The 22,843-nt window shown below is 41.3% G+C and overlaps 2 protein-coding genes across 3 annotated transcripts in view; one reads left to right on the top strand and one right to left on the bottom strand.

Annotated features, from left to right (window-relative positions):
* LOC127004271 (tRNA N6-adenosine threonylcarbamoyltransferase, mitochondrial-like) overlaps nt 1–14,628 on the bottom strand; it is a 28,327-nt gene extending 13,699 nt beyond the window's left edge. The window contains exons 1-5 of the mRNA XM_050871835.1: nt 14,608–14,628; nt 14,446–14,457; nt 6,991–7,100; nt 3,469–3,602; nt 59–183 (exon numbers count right to left, since the gene is read on the bottom strand). Coding sequence (XP_050727792.1) covers nt 59–183; nt 3,469–3,602; nt 6,991–7,100; nt 14,446–14,457; nt 14,608–14,628 — 402 coding nt within the window. The remainder of the gene's footprint in view (nt 1–58; nt 184–3,468; nt 3,603–6,990; nt 7,101–14,445; nt 14,458–14,607) is intronic.
* LOC127003979 (uncharacterized) overlaps nt 14,510–22,843 on the top strand; it is a 36,729-nt gene continuing 28,395 nt past the window's right edge. For both annotated transcript variants that reach the window (XM_050871062.1, XM_050871063.1), the window contains exons 1-3: nt 14,510–14,708; nt 20,473–20,618; nt 21,222–21,338. In XM_050871062.1, the coding sequence (XP_050727019.1) occupies nt 14,627–14,708; nt 20,473–20,618; nt 21,222–21,338 (345 nt within the window). In that variant the 5' untranslated portion in view covers nt 14,510–14,626. The remainder of the gene's footprint in view (nt 14,709–20,472; nt 20,619–21,221; nt 21,339–22,843) is intronic.

Raw genomic sequence — 22,843 nt, forward strand, 5'->3', positions numbered from 1 at the left:
AAATAAATTATCAGCATATAAAGTAGAAATTCATAAACAAACATTCCCAATTTCCTACCTTCTCCACCATACGAACTGTGAGAGCATGAGCCTCCATGTGATGTATGGGGATGAAAGGTTTGCCAGTGCTCAGGGCCAGACTCTTCCCATAGTTTGTTCCCACTGACAAAGACATTGACATGCCTGCAAATACCATGCTGATCAATACATCTCAGATTAGAATATGAACCAAAAGTGTACATCAATATGTGCAGCATTGTAGGTGACTTGGTGTACACAACACAAGTGTTATTACGCTACAATCCAGCAACACTGGGAGAGATTGTCTCTACTGAAGTTAAAATGCTGCTGAACATTCAAAATCTTAAAATTTTCAATTATATGACAAACTAGCGATTAAACTAGTTACCACTTGCACTCATTTGTGGTAGTATAAATGAAGTTATGGATGAGAATGGAAAGATGTTGAAAGATGGGGAAGCTGTGAAAGAGAGATGGAGAGAATATTTCAAAAACTTAATGAATTTTGAGGATGGACGTCCAGCAGCTGTAACAGCAGCAGTTTTGAGTAGAGGTAGAGGAGGAGTATATAAAGAAAGAAGTATAACATATGAAGAAGTAAATCAAGCAATAAAAAGATTAAAAAATGGAAAGGCAGCAGGAATTGATGGAATCACAGCAGAAATGTTGAAGTGTGGAGGAGATGTACTCGTTAAACGGATGTTCAAGATATGTGAAGTAGCATGGGAAGGGGAGGGGGTGTGCCAGCAGACTGGACGAAAGCCATCATTGTCCCAGTTTACAAGGGGAAGGGCAGGAGAGGGGAATGTGGGAGCTATAGAGGTATAAGAATCTTGAGTATACCCGGAAAGGTATAGGGAAAAGTCATAATAGAGAGGGTGCAAAGAATTACAGAAGAGAAAATCAGTAAAGAGCAAGGAGGTTTCATGAAAGGAAGGGGATGTGTGGATCAGATAGTTGCCTTTAGGATGGTAGTAGAAAAAATAATAGCAAAAGGAAAGAAACTATACACTGCCTTCATGGATTTAGAAAAAGCTTATGACAGAGTCGATTGGATTGCATGGTGGGATGTTTTAAAGATTTATGGTGTGGGAGGAAAACTGTTTAGTGCAATAAAGTCTTTCCATGAGGATGCATCTGCATGTGTCAAAATTACTGGAGAAACAAATGAACATTTTGAGATAAAAGTGGGCTTAAGACAAGGGTGTGTCATGTCACCATGGTTATTCAATATTTATATGGATGGTGTCATTAGAGAAATGAAGGGCAAAGTTGGAGAAGTTGGAGTAAGACTGTTCGATGAGGGCAGGAAGTGGGTACTGAATTTGATACTGTTTGCTGATGACACGTTGCTCATTGCAGAAAATGAAAGTGACCTACAAAATCTGGTCAGTGTTTTTGATGGTGTCTGTAACAGGAGAAAGCTGAAAGTAAATGTCAACAAAAGTAAAGTGATGGTTTGTGAGCGAAGTAGAAGTGAGGTTGTAGATTTTGTATGCCCATATAGAGTGGGAATTGAATGTGAAAAAGAATGCAAAATAATTTTGAATGGTGAAGAAATGGAGGAGGTCAATGAGTTTAAGTACCTTGGATCAGTTATGTGTAAGCATGGTGGTACGGAGGGAGAGATAAGAGAAAGGGCATTGCAAGGAAGAAGGGTGGTAGGGTCTTTGGGACAAATCATGAATGGCAGAAGTGTGAGCATGGAGGTAAAGAGGGATTTGATAAACACAACAATAGTACCAACCCTCACATATGCAAGTAAAACGTGGGCCTGGAATGAAAGTCAGAGGTCTAAAGTGCAGGCAGCGGAAATGAGTTATTTGAGGAGTGCTTGTGGTGTGAGTAGAATGGATGGAATGAGTAATGAAAGTGTGTACGAGCATTTTGGAATGTGTCACAGGGGTGAAGGGAAAAAGTGTGGAGTGGTGAAAGTGAAGCAACAGACTTTAAAGTGGTTTGGCCACATGGAGCGAATGGAGGAGAGTAAGATGACCAGAAGGGTGTATGTGAGTGAGATAGAGGGAGGGAATGCTAGAGGACGACCTCCAGTCAAATGGAGGGATAGGGTGCAAGAGTACGTTAGGGAGAGAGGGGAAAGATCTTTGAGAAACTTTGAGCAGGCAAGGAGGGAGTGTCTGGATAGAGAAAGTTGGAAGCTCTTCTGCCGTGGCCATCCCCTGGTGGGAGCTCCTAGGAGCAGGCGTCGATGAAATGATGATGATGAAGTAAAATTGTCTATCTTGTATAGGAGGTGAGCTAAGGTAAATACAGTACTGTCTCCAAGTTTGCGATAAATAGGTTGACGTTGTGGGTCGCAACTGCTGAAATCGCAAACTTTGAACCATTATTCTTATGGGGAAAATTGAGAACCGTTGACATCTTGCGCTTGGCCACCCGTATGTGTGCAGACGGCCCCGGCCGCACTCTGGGCCCAAGCAGCTGACGGGCGGCTGATGATAGTGATGGTGGTGATGAGTGTCGGTGGCATGACCTTTGCATCGGCGCCACCTGAATGGTGTTTTTGTCGGGGCCCGTGTGTGTGTGTGTGTGTGTGTGTGTGTGTGTGTGTGTGTGTGTGTGGTTGTGTTTGTTGTGAGTTTGGGCTTCTCAATTTGCCAATTCTTGTTTTCCACATGTTGCACAGGACCCCTTTCTTTTCTTTCATCTCTTCATTTTGAAAAAGAGATGGAAGAAAGGAAAGGGGTCCTGCACAACATGTGGAAAGTGAGAATTGACAAATTGAGGAGCCTGGGCCCACAATGGGCACAGCCACACACACGCAGGCCCCAGTGAAAATGCCGTTTGGGTGGCGCTGATGCCGCGGCCACACCGCCAACACTCATCATCACCATCGCCATCATCAGCCGCCCGTCAGCTGCTCAGGCCCAGCGCGCGGTCGAGGCTGCTCGAACACGTGTGCCTGGCTGCCCGGATCCCACTCACCATGCTTCCCGCGGCCAATGGAAAGGCCCAGGGGGTGGGTAAGAGCGAGAATGGGAGTCAAGGACCACAACAAGGTGAGAAAAACCCCGGTTTTAGCAGCCTTTTCCTTTTCTTTTCGGGTCATATTGCAATTTCAGTTTTCAATAAAAATCTATTTTTGGGGTCCCTATTACAAACTCGGTGAATCGCAAACTTGAAACTCGCAATCCTGGAGACAGTACTGTAGTTTATAAACATTAATCACCAAGAGCATGTGCAAGTGACTGTCGCCTCCACTACAGCCGAGAGAGGAAGCCAGCCAATCAGGGCAAAAGCCTATAGGGAAGACAAGCAAATCAGGTGCCGCGTGACAAATGCTGCTTAGGCGCCAGATGAACATTTGGTTTGAACAGACTATAGCATCAACTTTTACCTGATCATAAATGCTACCACCAGCTTGCAAAGAGATTTAATAAATCACTCCCTCCCTCTTTGTAAACAGGGCATATATGCATATCATACCTGGCTTGACAGTAGTGGCAATGGCATTTAAGTCTCCGATCACCATTCCTGCTTGAGCCATGGCTTTACTGACCACCTCTTCAATGTTCTTCTTGTGTAAGGCTCCAGCGATTGGAGGTATGATGCCCCCATGTCTGTAGCAATTAAACATGTTGAATCATCATAATATTTGGATATCCATTTCCTATAGAGTTAAGATACTATATAAAAAATTCATATAATAATTTTGAGAAGTGTTCAAGGAAAATTCAGTCAACTGTAAGCCCAGTTCCAAACTTCAATCTCCAGAATCTTTACTCCCATTTAGTTTCATTTTACAACATGCAGTGGGATACACAGATATGCATTCTTAAAATCGCCATCCTTCAATGTGTATGTACCTATTTGTAGTATACAGGGCCTTAACTCATGCTTGGACAGTCCTGTTTCCCAATCTATATTTGTCAAACTTCTCCTTCATTATATGGATACTGCCCCCTTCAACAATGTCTTTGTTTAGTCCATTCCATGTATCCACACTCCTGTATAGAAAACTGTACTTGTTCAGGTATTTCAAACAAGTCCCCTTTCTCAATTTCTTACTATGTCCTCTTAGTTGCCTCCTCCCTTCAATTTCGATTAAATCATTTCCACCCAACACGTCCATTCCCCTCGTATTCCTGTACAATGCTAGCAGGTCTCCTCTTTCTCTTCTTTCTTCTAGTCGCGTATGACAGACGATAGTTCTGGTACCATCTTGGTTGCAATCCTTTGAATCCTTTCAAGTTTCCTTATATCCTTTTTCCCTCTTCCAGTCTCTTGGTACCTTCACTTGTGCTAGTGAGACATTAATCAAGTTGCTCAACTTTTCAGCTATTTGCTGGTTACACTCTTTTAGCACCCAATTTGATATACCATCTGGTCCTGCTGATTTCCTCGCATCCAATTCTTCCAATAATTTTCTAACTTCATCTGCTGATGTTTGTATTCTCTTCAGACCCACTGTATTCCCTGGCACTGCATCTACACCTTCAAACTCACTCTCCCTTGTGAACACTGTTTGGAAACAATTATTCATCACTTCTACTATTTCACTTATACTGTCAAAAGTTTCACCATTAACTTGAACTTTCTGAATCTCATCTCTATTTTTTAACTTTCCATTTATGAACTTATAAAACAGTTTTGGCTGGTCTTTGCACTTATCTACAATATTTTTCTCAAAATTCCTTTTTTCTTCTCTTCTTACTTTGACATAAGCATTCCTCTTCCTTTTGTACTCATTCCATAGATCTATCCTCCTATTATTTCTCCATTTGTTCCATGCCTTCTCCTTATCCTGCTTGGCGTCTACACACTTTCTATTATACCACCTTTCTCTTGACTTCCGGCCTTCTTTCATCCTTGGTACCCACTTTTCCACTCCTTCGTTGTAAATCCGTAGAAAGATAGCCCATTTTTCCTCCACATTATCAGCCTCAAAAAAAGTATCCCATTGTGCTTCCACAAAATGTTTCCCAAGTTGTTCAAAATTTGCCTTATTAAAGTTAAACCATTCTTTCCTGTAGTCCTCATTCCTGATTAATTTATCTCCTCGTAATATGTACTCAATAAGTACGTGATCGCTCTTCCCTATAGGGTTCTTATAGTTCATCTCCTCTATGATATCTGGCTCCCTGGTGATTATCAAGTCCAATCTACACCTTTTCACCCTCAAATTAAAAAAGTTGAAATTCAAATTTAAAAAGTTGAAATTCAAATTTAAAAAGTTGAATTTCAAATTAAAAAAGTTGAATTTCAAATTAAAAAAGTTGAATTTCAAATTAAAAAAGTTGAATTTCAAATATAAAAAGTTGAATTTCAAATTAAAAAAGTTGAATTTCAAATTTAATACGGTAAGTTGAATTTCAAATTAAAAAAGTTGAATTTCAAATTTAAAAAGTTGCCTGTAAACAAAGCAGTTGCCCTGTATCCACATGGCATCGTCTGCTAAAGTAAGGGCTGTCGCAGCTTGTGCAGCCATTACCAAAGTTATGGACTTGTTGCTGCTGTTAAATGGAAGAAAGAAGCGGTTATGGGCACAATTATGGTTTCAAAGACAGGAGGACAGGAGTGTTTACCCAAACCTCGTCTGAGAACTGGAAAAATTTTCAGAATGTCAACCATGGGATACTGTTGGACGAACCTATTTTTTCTGGTAGTTTTCATTGTTATGAAATAATCTGCTAGCTGTTTCGGTCACAAATCATTAAATCACTAACATAATGATTGACTTTTCAATGACTGTTGTATGTGCACCCGCCGCCGCCGCAGCCACAAAATAGCTCACAGAGGTTCAACTTGCTTACTGTTTCCATAATTCACTCACCGCTCACAAAGATCACAAGTGGGCAAACTAGAACAAAACCAGGCAAATTAATGTTTTTCTTGCTGTGTATTCCCCCAGCGTGCATGCGTGATGGACAGCAGAATGACTTATTTCAGCGAGGAAGTATTTCTCGCAACACCAGACAGCGTAGTGGACTGCCACCGCAATGTCCCGTCCTGCGCCAGGAACACAACACCAGGAGTCCTTCTACCATTTTCAAAGACTGAAAAAAAGTTTTTTGAACTGTGGTTCTTTGGCACGGGGTGTTCTCTTTTCTTGTCAATCAAATAGTAAACAAAGCAGCTCTGCCAGTCCACTTTACGAGTCTCTTGGTGGGCCATCTTCCACTGCCCCTCACTCCTCAGCCACTGCCGTCATCTGTTTGTCTACATACAGCCGTGCGGTACCCATGTACCCACGCTCGTGCTCACAACCAATTTCCATTCATACGAACAACCGACAAATCACTCCTGGTTGGGCATATGGGAAACCACAGTTGCCCATAGCCCCGATGGTTGGATGAAAACAGCCAGTGTGCCACCGCCTTTTATGGTAGCAAAATAAATTGACACTTGATATGCACATAAATAGAATATTTGGATATAATTTGTTGCAAAACATTAAAATGGCATTGCATTTCATTACATGGATAAGGATATGATGAAAATCATAATAGCAATGATAAGACCAAGATTTGAAGATAGCGACCAAAATGGTATCAGAGTTGTCAAGTCTACCACATAAAAACAGATTGAAGGAAATGGAATTGATGACACTTGAAGAGGAGACTTAATAGTTTTATAGAAATTTACTAGTGGACCGAACAAATTGGATAGAAGCAACCTGGTTGTGGCAGAGGGGAGGAGGGGGCTGAGAGGACACAGAAAGAAGCTGGTAAGGGGAACATGTCTAAAGGATAAAAAGAAATACAGTTTCCCATATAGAAGTGTAGATGAGTGGAATGGTCTAAAGGAGGAGATTGTGGAGGCGGGGAGTGTCCATCAAATGGAGGAAAGTTTGGACAAATATAGGCAAGGAGACAGGACTATCCAAGCTTAGGTCAGGCCCTGCAAACCATAAATAGGTAAATACAAATAGGTTAATATACACACACACACACACACACACACACACACACACACACACACACACACACACACACACACACACCTTACCTCAAATGGATACTGTGCTGGTTATTTAGTGCCTCACCAAGCACCTCCCCAGCATCACTCACCACAGCAGCACCTGTGTCATCACAGCTTGTCTCGATACCCAGAATACACTGAAAGGCAGTCACAGGCATCAATATAATAAAAACTGACTAATATTTACATACCTGCTTATCCTAACATACTGCAGTAATGCTGTGTATTAATATTGGTGACTTTAAGAAAAGTGTCACATATTTTTTAAAAAATCAAAATATTTGAAAAAAATCTCATTTTCTAGCAAACTTCAGCTATTATGTTTTGAAGTTTAATAAGGAAATAAGCAAAATTGAAAGGGTTATGGCTGATTATCTCCATCCCACACTTTCCTGTCACTTGCGTCAGCAGGGAACGAGTTGATGCATACATCTTCAATTAATTTTCCGCAAAAAAAATCCGCAATGAAAATTCATATGATATTCACTGGCATCTAGAAGCAAACTGGCATCTCTATCACATTCAAGGCTTCACTATTCACTCCTCTCACTACCATGAACCGAATGAACAGTGGAAGTGGAATGTGGAATTGAGTGGAAGAGGTTGGTTGTCACTCCTCACCACTCATCCTTCCATCATTCCTGCTCCCTTCAGACCATTTACCTCACTCATTTTGTCTAGCCCATGCTTTTTATTACATACTACATTGTTACACCACCGTGCCAAAGGCATCAAGGCACAAAGACGCTCAGAAACAAAGAATGTTAACTGTAGTCCAATGTCACCCTGGGGCGCATGGAGTGGTGACCTTGAGTCTGCCACCCCCATCTCCACCCACCCCTCTCTCTGCAATCACTGATACCACTGGATCCTTACAGGGCTGTGCTAGTTCTCCACAATTTCTTGGCTCACAAGAGCCACAGCCATTAGGGATACCTCCATGTACACCTATCACAGCACATCTCACCTAACATGACACATTGTCTTCACATCAAAAGCGTATGAAGATGACAAAAGTCGCTGTCCCTGAAAAACAATTAATAGGAGGTACATAATTTTAGAACACCAACTCCATGCATTGGATTCAGGGCTGAGGTGCCCACATATGTGGTGTTGAGGCAATGTAGGTGGTGCCTTCTGATACCCTCGCCTTGGAGGCTTTGAGCAATTAAAATGCTTTGCAATAAGGGAGGACCAGATACCACTATACCCTAGGATGCGATGTGAATGTCATATAACATTTCAAGATTGATACAGAGCGTGACTGCGAGGGAAAACAAACAAACCAGCAACTGCTCCAGTGCACTAGGCCTTTAAAAACTGCACGCTTTAACCCTTTCATTGCTAAACGCTTCCAGCAGGCGTTAGGCGTATTTGCTGATGGCGCTAAACGCCCGCTGCGACCTCCACCCGCACTCAAATCTCCCGCGTATGAGAGTGTTCCAACACTAATTCTCACAACACAGGATTGCCAATTGAGTGGATTCTTCACTAAATTTGGTGGAAAATCATATCAGCCCAGCGCGGCAAATGTACGGACGAGTAACTGGTGGATGTTCTTGCCCAATATAGCGGCATTTTTGCATAGCTTCACCTATCACCTGACTGATTCTTTGACCAAATAGTTGTAAATATTGCAGTTGGCAATACTCCCTTGCCAGAATCTGAAGAAAAGATGTCCGCAGTTCCCTTAATACGGCTGATCATCCCGCACACACAGACGTAAGTGTTAACATTCAACACTCCCTGAACGTCCATGCACGTTCGCAAGAGAGGCACACATAACCGACTCCTATAGATCTGAACCTCCTCTTTCCAATGGTGTTTTGGATTTTTAGCTGTGATGAATAGTTTTTGAGATACAGAAGTTAAAAGAAACACCCCCATTGGGCTCCCCGACTGCGCCTGAGGGTATAGTCGCGTCCGCACCGCACGCAAGGAAAGGGTTAAGGGGGCGGCTACGGGGGGTCCTCCTGCACATATGGTTCGTCCAATAGCTTTGAAGTTTTAGTATGTTATTTGTAGGTGTAAAGGTATGATATTCTGTGAATTTCATTAAATTCGGGTGAAGTTTAGGAGAGACTCAAACAGAGCGTACTTTTTTGTTGTTGTTGTTTCACAGACTTTATTTTTCAGTTAATCTCTTTGAAAAAATACCATAGAAACTTTGTTTACCTATCTACATTTCCCAGCTAGAAAATTTTAGATTTTTTTGTTTTGTCTTCGAAAAAATAAAATTACAATTTTTTGTCACTTATAATTTTCTCCACTCTGTCCCATTTTCTTTTGACATTTTTTTAAATTTTATAGCGGGCAAAAATTGTCCTTTAGTTGTAGTGTTAAATGATACCTAACAAAAGTCGGTCAGACGTTTTACCCATTATGTGAAATTTTTTGAAGAGTAAAAAACTACTTTTCGAGATATTGGCTCCTAAAGATTTTTTTCCATTTCTCCCTGTCTTGCCATTTGTATTTATCTGATTGGCATTAAATTTTCACATATTATTATGTGTTCCTTGTTGACTTACTGGAGAATGATATGGAATCTGGTCCCCCTTTACAAAAAAGCTTTAATCAATCAAAGGTGAGGGTGTCAGAAGGTCAAGGTGTTCCTGCATGACCGTACTGGGCAATTCTGTCTCTCGAACAGTGTTTGTAGCTTTTTCTGGTTGCCTTGCACTTGTAAAATCATTTGTGAGGACGTTTTTTGGGCTAGAGTGGAGGGGAAATTGCAACGCACCTCGCTCGTTTGTGTCGGGCGAGGCACTGCTGTGCTGAGCGGCTCGCCGCTTCCTCCCTTCTCCCAGCCCAGCGGGCCACGCAGATTATGAGGATCACAAGTGGCAAAATTTACTGAGAAAAAAATATTACAATGCAATTTTACGTTATCTACAAGCATTGAATGATACTGCATATGTTGACGCGTGTGTCTGGCTACGACACAACAGCGCGGGACATTTAAAAATGGTCTCCAGTGGGGAGGGGTTTTACTTTTACGAAAACAAACTCCATATATCTACGGACGAGCCACTGGTGGATGTTGTTGACCAATATAGCAACATTTTAGCATTGCTTCACTTATCACATGACTGATATTTTGACCAAATACAGTTGTCCCTCAATAGTATTTTACACTATGATTTTCAGGGTGTTGGCGCTGAGGAAGTAAGGCATTTCAAAGGCTGTAGTTGGGACCTAAAGCAACAACTACCTCCCGAACCAAGACCAAGACCAAGGGAGAAATCCCAGGCCACTTGTGACATCAAGACCAAGATCAAGATCATAGATACAGCGAACTCTGCTCTCATTCATGTGGTATGCTCTCCCTACGGCAACATAACTCATCCCAAAACATAACTTCTCTTAAATCTGAATTCGTCTGCAAGGTGAACACCTATCTCGAACGCTTTGGAGTAGAACTGTTGCCACTCATGCCATGGCTACTTGGTGCGACGAGCGGGAAATTTAAAAATCCTAAAAAAATCTTCCATGACAATCCGTATAAAACCGAAACTGTACTATTGGAAACCGTACTATTTGAGGGACGACTGTAGTTGTAAATTTTGCAGTTGGCAATACTACCCTGCCAGCACCCCATCATCAAGAGATCTACTCGGTAGTTGCCTTACGGCTGACTGTCGCGCACGTATAAATGTACGTCTTCACAGGCAACACCCCCTGAACGTGCCTGTACGTTCGCAAGAGAGGCTTACATTACCAAATCTTATAGATCTTGACCTCCTCTTTCCAAAGGTGTTTTTGTTTTGCTGATAGACCGATTCTATCGGCTGACATCACCCTAGCTGACCTAGTCGGTCTTTCAACAAGAGCTGGCGTGTCTCTTTGTACAAGTTGAAGACGTGAGTATGGGTTCCCTTAAAACATAATTTCCATCACCTCCGTCAGACAGAGCTCGGCCTATGTATGTGGATCTATGCGACGGGAGTGGCTGGGCCTTCTGTATGTGTAGATTGTGCATAAGTGTGATGTGCACAAGCATATATAATCATAAAGCTATTTCTTTTCATATGCCGATGGTGAAATAAAATTATTATTATTATTTACAGACGATGGTCACACTCTAACCATTTTTTGTTTACTTCGTTCCATTTTGCTTATTTTTTTATTATTTAATTTTATTCATTTATTTTTTTACTGACGTATCCATGAAAAAAGTTATGAAGAAAAGCGCAGTGACGAAACGGACGAAAACAGTGGTGACGAAACGGTTTGGTGACGAAATGGGTACACCTCCTTCAAGAAAGCGCTGAAGACTCACTTATTCACTAATGCCGCGGCCGTACCCAGAGGAGGCGACGCACTTTCATTAACATTATCCCTATTTTCAAGAGTAAAAAAAAAGTCCTTGAATTGGATTTTCAAAGCGTTTCCATGACTGTTGAAGGTTTGTAGAAAAGATATATGAAGAGATACTGATGTTTCATAAAGTAGATTATGAGATACTGGCACGGACCCAGTGGCGTTCCTGAGGGGGGGGGCGAGGGGGGGCTGTTTGAAATCGCCCCCCGGGCCCCAAAGTGAGGGGGGCCCCAAAATGCGAAATTTAACCATTGCTGCTATGGCAGGAGGACAAGCTAAATTCAGTGGCCCCAAAATGGTCAAGGGCCCCATTTATATCTGGACCCGAAAGACAAATTTGGGTCTCACTAAAGGGCCCCAATTTTCAATTTTGTAAACAAAAATTTAACTCCCTCCACATCATATCGCCATCAGAGTACATTACTGTTAACCTCATTTTTACCATTTATCATTATGCTTAACTGGATTAAGTGGATCTTCAATTATTCAGTGTGCACCTAGTTTTAGGAAATAAAATGTCTGAAATTTGCATTTACAAGTGCCTTTAAAATGATTCTACAATTGCTCATATTCTAAAAATTTTCCCGGGGTGGGGGGGTGGGGGCTAACAGCACCCCACTAAACCCCGCAGCTGCTTTGGCTCATTGTGCTCGCCTCTCACCCCATAAGAGGGGCCCCAAATGGGAATGAGCCCCCCGGGCCCCAAAATGTCTAGGAACGCCCCTGCACGGACCTAAAACGAATCTTTACCGGGTTCTCTAACTGTCTAACAGATAACTAGCCAAACATGGTTACCTGTGAGTGGTGTTGATGTTGCAGATGAAAGACTCCCGTTAAAGAGCTCTTACACCCCTTGCATACATTGATTGTGTGCTGCACGATGATTCTTAAGTTGCTTCGGTAGCTACTTATCTTTCTGAATGTACTTAGAACAGTGAAGCTTCTCTGTACCACGAAATATCCACAATAAATTTTCCGCACCCCCTGACAGCATCGCGCAAGGCTGGCCATCATTCAGACACTCACTGGTGAATTCGCACCAGGACGCGCCCGGTCCGGGTGGGAGCAAGAATGACATGTACTTTGTGCATATTTACGGTTGAGACAGCACAGGCAAAAATTACATCATGGTGTTTTTTATTGAACTACATCTAGTTTTAAAAATTCTTCCATTTAGTAATCCAGCAGATATGACCGGTGCCGAAAACTGTAGACAAATCACGTGTGTTTGTTTACAAATGGGATCCTCAGGCAGCGGTGCCATATACCCAGAAAAGTCTGGATTTCTCCAGAATTTTGTAGCTAATGCCAGAATTCCAGAATTATGACGAATATATCCAGATTTTTTCATGCTTAGCCAGAAAGAATCCCTGAAAACTTCTAAATTTCCAGAATTTACTGTTTAGTGATTAACTGACTACGTTCAGTAAATAATAGGATTAACATATACATCATTGAGTTTCAACTATTTCGTGTATTTATACGGACAGTAGCTGTTGAGTTGAGGACTTTGAACTGAATAAATTAAGTGGTGGCCGGTGGTGGTGGTGTCAATTTGAATATTATTATTATCCTAATATAGTGCGTCCTATTTTGGTGTCATCTGCAAATTTACCTGTCACTAGTTATCCCATTGTCTATGTACGTCATGGATGTAGATAATGAATAGCAGCGGGCCTAAAACTGATCGAACCTTGAGGAACCCCACTGGTAACATTACCCCATTCGGATTTTTTACCGTTAATGGTAACCCTCTGTTTCCTGTCGCTTATCCACGCCTTAATCCAATCAAATATATCCTTCCCTCTTATCCCATGAGCCCTATAGCTGACTTTATTTAACAGTCTCTGGTGAGGTACCTTATCGAAAGCCTTACTAAAATCAAGATAAACCACATCATAGCTCTCATTATTGTCAGCTGCCTCGTATACTCTATTGTAAAAGGATATAAGATTATAGTGAGGCACGACTTTCCTTTAGTAAACCCATGCTGTGAGTCGTGAATTAAATTATGTCTGTCTATATGGTCCCTAATACTATCAGCTATTATTGACTCAATCATTTTACCTATAACTGACGTCAAACTAATCGGCCAATAGTTCTCCATAGAAGATTTGTCTCCCTTCTTAAATATTGGAATAACGTGTGCCTGCCTCCATGAAACAGGCACCACCCCTGTGTCTAGTGACTTCCTAAATACTTCCGTTAACTGCCCACTTATTTCAGTTACGCATTCCTTTATTACCCTGGGGAAAAGTTCATCTGGCCCTGGCGCCTTAGTGACTTTAAGTCTATCTATCTGTCTAATCACGAGCTCCCTACATTTGTTGATGTCGGTTAATTCTTCTACCTTTTCTCCCCTGTAGATCTGTTCTCCCTGAGGTATATCATCTAATTTTTCTTTGATAAATACAGTTAAGAAATATCTATTTAACGCCTCGCTCATTTCCTCATCACTATCAATCAGTTATTCTCCTGACTTAAGCGGCCCTATCTTATCCCAAAACCTTGGTCTTATAAAGCTGAAAGAAGCCCTTTGGATTGGTCTTTGCTTCCCTGGCAATTCTAATCTCATAATTACGTTTTGCCATACGTGTGTTTTTCTTTACTGCTCTAGCTCATTGTAAAACATGTATCCTTAGTTGTATAGTCACACTCTGTACTGCCTGGAGGTTGGGATGGCATGCTCCTCCCTTCTCCTTTGTTGTTTTACTTGCAACAATAAACTATCAATCAATGATCAATCTGTTCATACCCAAATTTAATTGATGGTATAACATGAACCCCATAGCAAGATGGCGCCTTTGTACAGCGGTTAGTATCGAAGCGATGTTGTAGGAATCAATTCTCAGTCGCAAAATAACTCGCAGAGAGAGGTTCAACTTGCTAACTGATTATTCTATATTTCACTCACCGCTATCCTTTACTTTGTCTGTTTCGGCTCCAATACGTGGCACAAACATAAGAGCAACACTTTCGATCAAGAGAAGACTTTATATCAAACGAACAGGGCAGATCTAAGAAAGAATTACCCCTCTCTGACGATCATTCAGTTCATGCTTGTTTGATCTGGTGAGATGTCTTGCGGGCAATATCAACCATCACAAAGATTACAGGTGGACAAACTAGAACAAAAATAGGCAAATTAATATGTTTTCCTACTGTGTAGTTCCCCTGTTCTTAAGCGTAGTGGACAGGAGAGCGACTTATTTCTTGCGAGGAGGTATTTTTCGCAACATCCTGCAGGCGAGGCGTGTCCGAGGTGCTTGTTGTTATTGCTTGGTTGGAATGTCGCCTCCAGGAAACTGACTCATCTCCGTGTGCCTTATGCAGTGCCGCTAGCATGGAGGCGCCCCTGTCCGTGGTGCTGGTGTGCGTGTCCGTGTGTGTCCGTGTTGCCAGGGCCGAGGGGACCTACGAAACATGTAAGATCACTGTCAAATACTCCATATCCTTGTGCCTGGTGGAGGGCTATTTTTCCGGCAGCGTTCGGTAGCTAGTCACTGAAGGCTGAAGGGACTCCGTGGACCTTCATGCCTTTCCCTCATATGTTGCGTCATGTGCCAGCTCAGGCTGTGGCCCTGTGTTCGATGCATTTACGGTGGAGTTTTTCAATTTGTTCAGCCACACTACCACTCCCGTCCACACTTTTCCTGTTATTCAGTTTCCTCATATTCCCTTCAGGGTGATGTTATTGGATTTCCTCCATAATCACAGACCAGAAAGCTACTTGCCTGATTCCTAATAATATGAACCTGTATAGTAGCTAATATTCAAACTTGATTGAGTAATGTATTTTTTTTCTGATGGATTTTGAAGTAACTAAAGTATTTCTTTATAAGAAGTCCATCCCCCCCCTCTGCCACTCCAGCCCCCTACCCTAAAACAAGCTCGGGACCCATAGGAAATTGGTATTTTTTTGGGGGGGAAGGCAAACTGATTGAAATGTGGGCCTCAAAAAATTCCCTCTAATAGGGAAAATTCCCGAGTCCCATAACTTTATGGATAGTTCATGAAACCCAATGTGTCATAATCTAATCTAACATAACATTGTAGCGGCGGATACGGCCAGTCTGTTGACGAGTGTTGGGCGTGTCATTGGATGACCAGTATAGTGGACCCAGCCCCACCAGCGCTGCCCCATCCCACCCACACTGCGTATTTCCAGTGGCCCACACCTCATGTCAAATATGTTTAAACTGCTCCAACCTACCCAACTGGGGGTGGCTTTGCCCCTCTCGACTCCCCTCCCCTGTGCAAAGGAGGGCTTCTCTATATCTGCCTGTCTTGTCAGTCACACACTAGACACTCAACAGCCCAGGGAGCATCATATTTTCCCTAACTTGGTGAAATTTCCTTGTGCTGATTGCAAGCTATTGCGAGAGGTAGCAACTATTTGTAAACTCACAGCTCCAATTCAGCCTATCCTTCCAGATATTATTGAAAATAAATATTAAACAATTTCAAGTGGTACAATACTGATGGTTAACCCGTCCACTTTGACTAAGTTGATGCTATGAGTGGCTGAGAAACGGTTAAATATGGAATGAAAAAGAGGGTAACAAAACACCCTGGAGTGTGCATTAGTGTGCTATACTTATACCCATGCAGCTGCTAGTCTTTACTTTTTGTTTTATGCACTCAAAGATCATTGTTACTGAGTACTTTGTGGTACAAGATAAACTGATTTGTTACAGCTGTCATCCAGTCCTGACGCTCCTGTTGCCAACCGATCTGGGAGTGACCTAACACTGGCCAAGGCCACTAACTCAGTCAGCAGTTGCTTGATTCACCAGACAGAATAATATTTCACAGACAAGTTGGACAACTGGATCTCTATTTTCCATGCACATTATGTTATCACTAAATGAAAAGATAGAATAATTACAACACTTTTACACATTACTCCATGGTATAAAGACTTTAATAATGGAAAAATTGTATATAGATGTTTCATGCTTTTTGTACCATCTGTTTTCCTGGGACAAATTATTTTATGTATTGATGGATTGAACTCAATGTTTTTATTATTTTTTTCTTTTTATATATTTTAAAGGAAATGCATTTACACAGAACCCATAAATAGTTTACTTTCTTCTTAAATGGTATTTGAGAATGACGCTGCGGCTGAGATTGTCCCCCGTTTCTACCAAAACAGTAACAAACCACACGCGCGGCCCTGCTTCCTCCTGAGCCTGCTCGCTTGCTCTTCACTGCCTATTCCATCTTTACTGACTGAGGCTGAGGACAGGAGTGAATGTGTGCAGTGGCAAGTGTGTGGGTGGGTGCAAGGAGGGTTTGCGACCTTCGATTTTGGTCGTCAGTTGGGCAGGCTATTTCGGTTTCGGTCACATAATTTCTTTTTTTTCCACAAAGGTAGCTAAAGATAATGTGCTCTAAGCTTTTCTATTTGAAGCATAAACCTCTACAAAGGCGAGGTAAAATGCGTGTACGGCATATTTGGCATAGTACATTCATAAAAAATGAGATAGCTGCAGCACACATGTGACCATTGTTTCCTCTCTAAAAGGATGTTAATAATATATACTTGAGTATATATCGGAAATTATCACGGACAGACCATGAACTTATATTATTAAGAATATTGGCATTGAAGATCAATATGTATGGTAAACAAGACTTTTTTGCGGATGCCACTCGGTAGAGCGCGACGCTTTGTCCAACTTGTAAATTAAGCCAGCCGGTGACCCCTGAAAACAATGAGTTAGTGACCATTGCCATTGCCACACATCACCATGGCCTCCATTTTACTCAAATTTGGTGACTCTCACGTCGGACAGTACTGGTCACACCGACCCAGTGCACTCATTTTGACTCATTTGTACAGTAATGGTCATACCGGTACCTTAACGCATGGGCTAATAACCGCTACTTTTGTCAAACTACACGCACACTAATAAAGAGGTTAAATACTTATTTTAGCATTTATCGAGAGGAGAAGTAGTCTTAAATTTTGAGGAGACTAAAGAATACTGTGTCTGCACATCACTTCATGATGGCAGGAAGGGTAAGCTAGGTTGGTATAAGGCTTAGTCTCTCAAGGAAGCTGTTGTGAAAGGATATCAGTGATCTTAGAGAAAATTTTGAAGACTCGCTACATTCTTGGAGCTATTACAGTCATACTAGGCGGCCCCTCAAAGACTTTTATGTTTACAGCAAGACCACCGAGTTTCCAACATGATGTGTGCTTTTCGTTATTGTATGTGTCACGGACGGGCTGTAACTACCGTGACTACCGTAATTAGATAAATTTCATAATGGTTTTCCCTCAAAATGAATACTATTTTGTGGTACAAAGGTCATGGTTAACAGGGAAAAAAATGACAGTTGGTACTAGGAAAAAGAATGTTCAACATATAAAACTGATGTCAGTTTCCAACATTATCATGAATGAATCATGAGTGACACATTATATTTGTTCTTGTTTTCATTATTATTATTATTATTATTATTATTATTATTATTATTATTATTATTATTATTATTATTATTATTATTGTGATCTCAAAAAGGGCATCAGAGGAAAATCAAAAGTTGACAGACCCTAGCAGAATCCCCCTCATTTTTTTGTGCTGCCTGTAGCACTGGTAGGCTTTCTTGAGGGGCCTCATGGATGGCCCCAGCCCATTACTGGTGCAGGCTAATTTTATCTATAATTGGCTGTTTGGCAGACATGGAGATGGAAAATAGGAGACAGTAACAGTAACAAATGTGATGATACAACGTACAAATACTGCATGTGCATCAAAGATGATTTTTTAGATGCTAACATTATTATAGTGTTGATGGGACTGGGGAGCACTGCACTGGCAGTGGAGCGGGGCCTGAAACCTCATCAAAGGTGAATGGTAAATGGAGAGGAGAACAAGAAGGAAAAAAAGGGTAGGGCAAAAACTACACCTAGTGAGTTGATAACTCATAAAGTGTCGGCAAATATGACACCTTGTGGTTACACCATTGCTGGCCACATCTTGGATTTTTTTTCTTGGCAAAACCAGTCTTAAATGATGTGAATGGAATGGAAATGACAGTCATTGCACCCAGAACTGACTAGAAGTGGTATTATGGCGAACAAAATATTCCGTGCTAAAGTTAGCAACTTAGCGAAACCTTATGTATATAGTTTTTTCGCTTCCTCTATTTCTCACACTGTGAACAATGAGTTGGGGACGTGCATAACATCTTTACTGTGTTTAGAGGAAAACAACATGTCATATTTTAGCTTCTAGAAATTACAGTCACGAAAAAAGCCCTTTCCCATGTGATTGGTTTTGCATAATTGTTTTTGTACGGGTGGAGAATGTGCGTGTGTGTGTGTGTGTGTGTGTGTGTGTGAGAGAGAGAGAGAGAGTGTGTTTGTGTCTTAAAATCAAACCAATGGCAGCCACCAGATACTCCATGTGTGTTGCCTTTCAGAGTGCGAATATTTCTCGAATAATATGTATTTGTTTTCCATACGATAAAACGAAAAGCATATCATAATTCATATCGTACAAGGTTTCACTACCACAACACAACATGCATCAAAAAACATTAGGAATGGGGAGAGTAAGTAATGGAAATTAGACTGTTTTCATGTTAGCGGGGTCGAAGTGTCATAAGGCAACTACCACAAAAAGAATGGAGCAGAAACCGCTCCAAAATTGAAAACTGATAAAAGGAAAATAAGACGATATTCATGTTAGCAGGGTCGAGGAGGCAACATATACATCATTATCATCATCATTTCATTGACGCCTGTTCCTAGGAGCTCCCACCAGGGGATGGCTTCTTAGAGGCCACTTTCCATAGAATAAAAAAAGAAAAATGTAAGCAAATTCCCTCCCTTAATAAATTCTTGGAGTGCTTGTGGTGTGAGTAGAATGGATGGAATGAGTAATGAAAGTGTGTATGAGCATTCTTGAATGTGTCACGTGGCTGAAGGGAAGAAGTGTGGAGTGGTGGAAGAAGTGAAGCGACAGACTTTAAAGTGGTTTGGCCACATGGAGCGAATGGAGGAGAGTAAGATGACCAGTAGGGTGTATGTGAGTGAGATAGAGGGAGGGAATGCTAGAGGACGACCTCCAGTGAAATAGAGGGATAGGGTGCAAGAGTACATTAGGGAGAGGGGGGAAAGATCTTTGAGAAACTTTGAGCAGGCAAGGAGGGAGTGTCTGGATAGAGAAAGATGGAAGCTCTTCTGCTGCCGTGGCCATCCCCTGGTGGGAGCTCCTAGGAGCAGGCGTCGATGAAATGACGATGAATATTCTTGTAAAGTTATCAAAGTTTCTGAAAACTTTTCCTATATGGGATGAGGCTCAGAACAAGGTATAGTAATGTTCTAGTGGTCTGTGTTGATGGAGAGCAAGGTTACAGTGGAAACTAGAAATCCTGTAGATAATTCCAAATATAGAGTGGGAATTGAATATGAAAAAGAATGCAAAATAATTTTGAATGGTGAAGAAATGGAGGAGGTTAATGAGTTTCAATATCTTGGATCAGTTATGTGTAAGCATGATGGTACAGAGGGAGAGACAAAAGAAAGGGCATTGCAAGGAAGAAGGGTGGTAGGGTCTTTGGAACGAATCATGAATGGCGGAAGTGTGAGCATGGAGGTAAAGAGGGATTTGAGAAATACAGTAATAGTACCAACTCTCACATATGCAAGTGAAACGTGGGCCTGGAATGAAAGTCAGAGGTCTAGAGTGCAGACAGTGGAAATGAGTTATTTGAAGAGTGCTTGTGGTGTGAGTAGAATGGATGGAATGAGTAATGAAAGTGTGTATGAGCATTTTGGAATGTGTCACAGGGGTGAAGGGAAGAAGTGTGGAGTGGTGGAGGAAGTGAAGCGACAGACTTTAAAGTGGTTTGGCCACATGGAGCGAATAGAGGAGAGTAAGATGACCAGGAGGGTGTATGTGAGTGAGATGGAGGGAGGGAATGTAAGAGGATGACCTCCAGTGAAATGGAGAGATAAGGTGCAGGAGTATGTCAGGGAGAGGGGTGAAAGATCCTTGAGAAACTTTGAGCAGGCAAGGAGGGAGTGTCTGGATAAAGAGAGATGGAAACTCTTCTGCAGTGGCCATCCCCTGGTGGGAGCTCCTAGGAGGAGGTGTCAAAGATGAATGAATGAATAAATTCCAAATATGATCATTATCTCCTCAGTTAAAGTAATTCTTTCCCTGACAGATAAGCTGGACTCCTTCAGATTGTGTGGTAGTGGTAAGGAGTCTGGCTCCTTCTACATCAGGCCATGGAAGGCTGCTATACTCACCTTTGGCAACCCACCCGACAGCAACTTACCCCCACCTGGACGGGACATTCATGAGTGTAAAGTGCGTATGAGGAGACATCTTTTCAGCTGTTGCTTGTTTGTTTTGGTAAAGCAATAATGCCTGGGTAATACTTATCCCTACTCATTGCCCACCACAGGAGGCCACAGCAGAAGTCTCAGTAGTCTTTTGTTGGTATACTCCTTGATTATGTTATGATATACTCCTTGCATCATATTGATTTCTTTTGGCCATCATAGTTTGCAATAAGTCATATTGAAGACATTGGATTGCATTAAATTAACTAATATTCATTTTCATTTGAATGTATGCATCATTGCAGTCAAGTAAATACAAGGTGCCTCAAAGTACCTTCCTTAAAGGAAAAAATTGTCCTGTAAATATAAATCTGTCATGTAACCTAAAAATATTTCTTGACTTGAAAAAAAATCGGTAAATATCAGTAAGAAAATAGTAAAAAAAAATTGGTTTGAATAGATGCTGAAGCTGTGTTGAGTGAGCATTGGGGGAGGATATTTAAAGTCTCCCAAGTAGCTCAAATATGAAACAAAGTGAGCTTTGGCCTGAGTAATGTGCTGCAGTATCATGATCATACCAAGTTGTTTTTGAGTGGCTTAGAGAAACATTTATGTTTACATCTTTCAGGTATCTATAACAACACAGAAGGACTTTGGTCTGGGAGCTGTGGTTCAGGACTTGAGCATCAAGGCAACACTCAATAAGCACACCAATGGATGGGAGTGTGATGGCGACTACATCCAGGTATGATGTCGTGACCTGATTTATATTGCATGTGTTTCCCTTTCTTAACATGGTAGGATCCTTATTTTGGCAATTAATTGGTAATGCTAAGTGTCTGCAAAATAAATGAAAATCACCAAAATATTGATATGACATGTCAAAGGAATTACACTGGGGCCTTGTGTCTAGCGATATTAACTCTTTTACATGCCGATGATGGTTTTAGCTGTCACCGACCCCTGAGGCTCAGACGTACTAATGATGGCTTTGACCATCATCTGAAAAAAATATTTAAAAGAAAAGAAGGTACTTTAAACCTTAAAGAAAGACTTACCTACAGGTGGTAATATTGGTTGGTTCCATAAAAGGACATGTCTTGCGTGCGGACTCCTTCATTTTGTTTTGCTTCCCTTGTTCTTTGTGACTGCTATTGTTCCACATCTAAAATACACTAATTGACAAGCTTTGGCCCAAATACATGCATACATAGACCTAGAAGCACAGTCACATGGCTAGTTGTGATGGATTTTTTTTCTGCATACAGTCATACCTCGGTCGGTTTACAAGTTTAATTCATTCCGGAATTTTGCTCATACACCAAAACACTCGTAAACCAAAACGAATTTCTCCATATCTATAATTATCCAACTTTTCCTTGAAGCTCTGCACACTCTTCGCCAATACTATTTCTTCACTTAGTCTGTTCCAAACCTCTATATATTTCTTTGTGGGAAGCTATATTTCTTTATGTCTCTTGAGCATCTTCCCTTCCTCAACTTTTTACCATGTCCTCTAGTATTCCTGCTGGAAGGTTCTTCTCTTAGTAGAAATTTCTCGTTATCTACTTCTTCCATTTTACTCAATAGCCTATATATTTGTATTAGGTCTCCTCTTTCTCTTCTTTGTTCTAGTGTTGGTAAGTCCATTTCCTTTAGTCTCCCTTCATATGTCAGTCCCTCCAGTTCTGGAACCATTTTTGTTGCCATCCTCTGTATTCTTTCTAGTTTTTTTATGTGTTTCTTCATATGTGGAGACCACACTGTTTCCGCGTATTCTAGTTTAGGTCTGATCATAGTAGTAATTAATTTTTTCATCATTTCTTTGTCCATGTAGTGGAATGCTATACCTATATTTCTCACCATGTTATATGTATCACCAAAGATCTGATTTATATGACTTTCTGGTTGCATATAATCTTGCATTATTACTCCCAGGTCTCTCTCTTCATTTACTTTCTTTAATATTTCACCATCTCCCATTTTATATGTCCATTTTGGTCTTTCTACACTTTCTACACTGTGTGTGTGTGTGTGTGTGTGTGTGTGTGTGTGTGAGAGAGAGAGAGAGAGAGAGAGAGAGAGAGAGAGACTTCAAGACTTCTCTCCCTTTCTCCCTTTGCATCACTGAGGTGTCAATCTTTTGACACCCCTCTCTCTCTCTCTCTCAACACACACACACACACACACACACACACACACACACACACACACACACACACACACACACTTTCAGTTATAGAGACGGGA

This window comes from Eriocheir sinensis, chromosome 27 (genome assembly GCF_024679095.1).
Source record: "Eriocheir sinensis breed Jianghai 21 chromosome 27, ASM2467909v1, whole genome shotgun sequence".
NCBI classification, from domain to species: Eukaryota; Metazoa; Arthropoda; class Malacostraca; order Decapoda; family Varunidae; genus Eriocheir; species Eriocheir sinensis.